This window comes from Phaethon lepturus, unplaced genomic scaffold (genome assembly GCF_000687285.1).
Source record: "Phaethon lepturus isolate BGI_N335 unplaced genomic scaffold, ASM68728v1 scaffold34336, whole genome shotgun sequence".
NCBI classification, from domain to species: domain Eukaryota; kingdom Metazoa; phylum Chordata; class Aves; order Phaethontiformes; family Phaethontidae; genus Phaethon; species Phaethon lepturus.
The window spans coordinates 17,873-21,679 of NW_010548899.1; the positions used below are offsets into that span (position 1 = coordinate 17,873).

The 3,807-nt window shown below is 44.1% G+C and overlaps 1 protein-coding gene across 1 annotated transcript in view; it reads left to right on the forward strand.

The window, feature by feature from the left end:
* TYRO3 (TYRO3 protein tyrosine kinase) overlaps positions 1-3,807 on the forward strand; it is a 35,422-nt gene that overhangs the window by 15,002 nt on the left and 16,613 nt on the right. Inside the window, exons 6-7 of the mRNA XM_010290126.1 lie at positions 1,901-2,078; positions 2,561-2,703. Of these exons, the coding sequence (XP_010288428.1) occupies positions 1,901-2,078; positions 2,561-2,703 (321 nt within the window). The remainder of the gene's footprint in view (positions 1-1,900; positions 2,079-2,560; positions 2,704-3,807) is intronic.

Below are 3,807 nucleotides of genomic sequence, written 5' to 3' on the forward strand. Positions count from 1 at the left end.
GCAATGTGAGCTGGAGTGGAATTTCCGTGGGGTGTTGCCAACTCTGTAGAGGAGGATTATAAACACAAGGTATGCTGGAAGCAGCCTAGCTATTTACTTGCAGTCCTCTTTTTATTTTGGGGAAGAAACTAGAGATTTCATGCTCTGATGTTTATTCTCTTTCATAAGTAAAGAAACTATCATCTTGTTTTAACTCGCTGGCAGAAAGATTGCCTGAATATAGCTGGCCCCGGTCTCTGGGTTTTGTTGTTGCTTCTGTTCTTGTTCACAGTTGAAAATGGTTTTCTTCCTCTGTTTTACAATGTGAGTTATCTCCAGTTGGAACAGCCTATTCTCTCGGACTTGCATGCTGCAGTGCTAATCGCCCTGGGTTTTGCGTTCCCCCTCTCACTTTTGGCAGGGGCAGGGCTGGGGGGGATGGGACATATGGAAAAGAGGCTGAATCAGAGCAGCTCAGTTTCTGTCCACTCAGCAGCCTCTCGTCGCTTTTCTAAGCCTTTTCTGTTCTATTTGGAGAGGACAAAGTTCCTGTGTTTGGGTCTGGGAGCAGGGTAACTTGGCAGTAACCCTCCACTGACAGAAAGACGTGTGTCCTCCATCTCCCACATTGAGAGACATTGACCCACATTTCCACGTGAAAATGCGCACGCTCCTGGCTGCCCACGATCGCACTTCGATCCCCCTCCCTTGCGAAGGAGAAGGGGAACTGAAGCTTGGCTGTGGTTTTCTGGCACTCGGGAATTGCAGCGGATGCCCCAGGAGCACCGTGTTGAGACAAGCAGATTTCTTCTGGTGACGGCGTAGGGAACCGCCGTGTTTACTGACTGTTAACACGCGCCGCGTTCCAGGGCGTGAGGGGGGCAGATGTAACAGCACCGACTCTTCAGACTGTTGAACAGAAACACATCATCAAACTGTTTGTCTTACACAAAGGTCTGCTTGTTTTTTCCCTGCTTTGGGAGACACTGGTAATGACAACAATATGCTTTTCTACTGAGGAAACTCGAGTTTCATCCTTTTTATTAGCCAAATAAATCAGTGGACCAAAAGTGTGCATGAGAATCAGCAGCGAGGTGGGGGGAGAGGCTGCTGTATAAAGAATATGATGTCCACATGAGTGTTTCACTTTTGTCAGTACACCTTGCTTTTACTCCCAGCTTTGCTATTTCATGTGCATTTGAGAAGAAAGATAGGCTGAACCTGGGAGCTATGCAGTGTTTTCTGCTATTGTCAGTACAAAAGCAGGAACATTGAACCTGTCTGTGCATTAAAAGCACACAGTGATATCAGATTTAAATTAACATTTGTGTTGCTTAAAAGTTCAGGGGGAAAAAAAAAAAAGGATTGCAGGAGTGATAAAGTTTCCTTTCAGTTTCACTTGAAACAGTTTAGTTGAACCAAGCCGCCAGTGCCTACTATGTCTTCAATCCACTACAAAACTAAAAATATACAAAATACTGGAAAAGTTGAGAAAAAGGTGACACTAGGCAACAGGGAAGTCGATCTGCCAATTTTCATTGCCCACATTTAGACATGCCTCAGAAGCGAGCCACTAGCACTCAAAGCAGCAAGCACATTTAGTTTTCTTTAAAGGAACTAATAATCAACTGTAGAATTTGTAACATAGGTAAGGAAATGTTTTAAAATATGGAACCAAATTTTCAGCTGGTGGAAAATTGTTGTACTGCCAGAGTTAGGAGAGTGATGCCACTTAAACCAAATAAAGGCATGGCTCGTGATTCTTAGTTTGACAACTCCCGTTTCAGTATTTTAAACACCACTGATACCATATCTATTCTTACACATTCCTAAACTAACCGTGAAATGGATTCGTATCCCTGTGGACCTGTTAGTCATATGGCTTATGGTAACAGTCTTCTCCGTTTCACTCTCGGCACAGGTAGCCGAGTCACCAGACGGCCAGGAGGTCTCCACTGAAGTCACCCCAGTGCCACCCTTTGCCTACGGCGTGCAAGGCCTGAAGCATTCCACCAACTACAGCGTTCGCGTGCAGTGCAGCAACGAGATGGGCAGCTCCCCTTTCACCGACAGGATTTATTTCCAGACCCTGGAGCTCGGTAAGCAAATAGACAGGAAAACAGTTCTGAATCTGAAAGAGACGACGGTAGGCTTCATTGAACTCCTCCTTGCTAATTCTGCAATGCAGGAAACGTTACACTGTCACATTATTTGTCCGCTGTAAGGGTCTCCTAACGACTAACATAAAATAATAATAGGCAGTCAAACGTGGTTAACAGCAATGATGCATGATACACAAGGTGATCCAGCCACGGGGCTTCTGCATGTGACATGGGCGTATGTCACATTCGCTCTCTGAGGTCCTTGGGGTCTCAGAAAGAAACGAGAGATGCTGGCCAGCCTTATCGTCTCCACTTGAAGCAAACGTAGTGCTGGTGGCTTACGGAAGTTGTTCTCTCCCCCCACACTCTTCTGTCTGATCTCAGGAAAGAAGGTGACACTGTCTTTTCAGCCATTTACAGTGTGGATAGTGCCATATTTTTGCTGCACAGAGTCATTGTGTTCTGTCTTCTGCTTTCAGCTCCAAGCAGCACCCCACAAAATATCCATGTTATCCAAAGAGATCCTGGTCTGATTTTGGAGTGGGAAGGTGTGGCTCCAGATGTGCTGAAAGAAAATGTCCTGGGATATAGGCTGGAGTGGATTCAGGATAATGTAACTCAGGTAACAGATTGAGAGGGGAGCTGAGCCATTGGGCACAAAGTTGGAGAATATTCATACTAAATGTCATAGTCATAAGGAGATCTCATCCCTTATCCATACCAGGGGGCTGGATTGCTGGCATTGCTTTTGTGCACATAGATCTGTTCTGATTTGCAACAACACTTCAGTATTTGGCCTCAAGATTTAGGCCCATTTCTCCCTTCCTGGCATATTCAGAATTCCTTCACTTCAATGTTCATCTGCGGACAGACCAGTTCTTTGCCATTCCTTGTACAACAAGGACAACATAGAGAGAATTCGGTTTTTCTCTGCCTCATTCTAGTGCTGTCCCAAAGGTAGCTCCAGACAGTGCAGGATCTGGGCTTTCTCTCTCCTGTGACTGGGACTGAGCTTTCCAAATGTTAGCAGCAAAGGTGTATTTAACAAGTGGATGAGTTATACTGTAAATCACAGGAAGAAGGTTGTGGATTCTTTTATTTCGTTTACAATATGTAGGGAGTTGAAAGGACCCTGTCAGGGTAGAAGGCCTTTCATTTGTTCTTCAGCATTGACCTTTCCCAGGTATGTAGTTACCTTTGAAGTTCACAGCATTTCTTATGGTTTCTCGCTTCTTCATATGTATTTAGCCAGTGCTTATTAATAATGAACAATCCTGTAATAATAGGCAGCTAGAGGGAAAAGGGACTTATTTCCTTTTTTGCATGACCCATTTCGTACTAGGTCAGCGTCATTGACTTTGAATGACATTATTTTGAGTTCCCATTGAATTTACATTGTGTCAGTGGTGGCAGCCAAATCTTCATGTGTTTACTGCAAATGATGTGTATGAAGAAGATCCACAAAATTACTGAAAATATGTTGGCCTTGCCATCCTAAGTGAAAATGTGCCATGAAATTCAGAAGCCATTTGGGATTTGGTCAACAAGTTAAAACAGACTCCTCCCCTGGATTAAAACTGTCAGATGCTTTGCAGTATGTTAGCCCATCTTTGTGTTTAAACCACAAGAAGTAGGTGTTTCTTTTAAGAGCAGGAAAAAACACATTTCTATAGCAACTTTCATGGAATGACCTCAAAGGAGGAAATCATTAAACCTCTTCCCTACA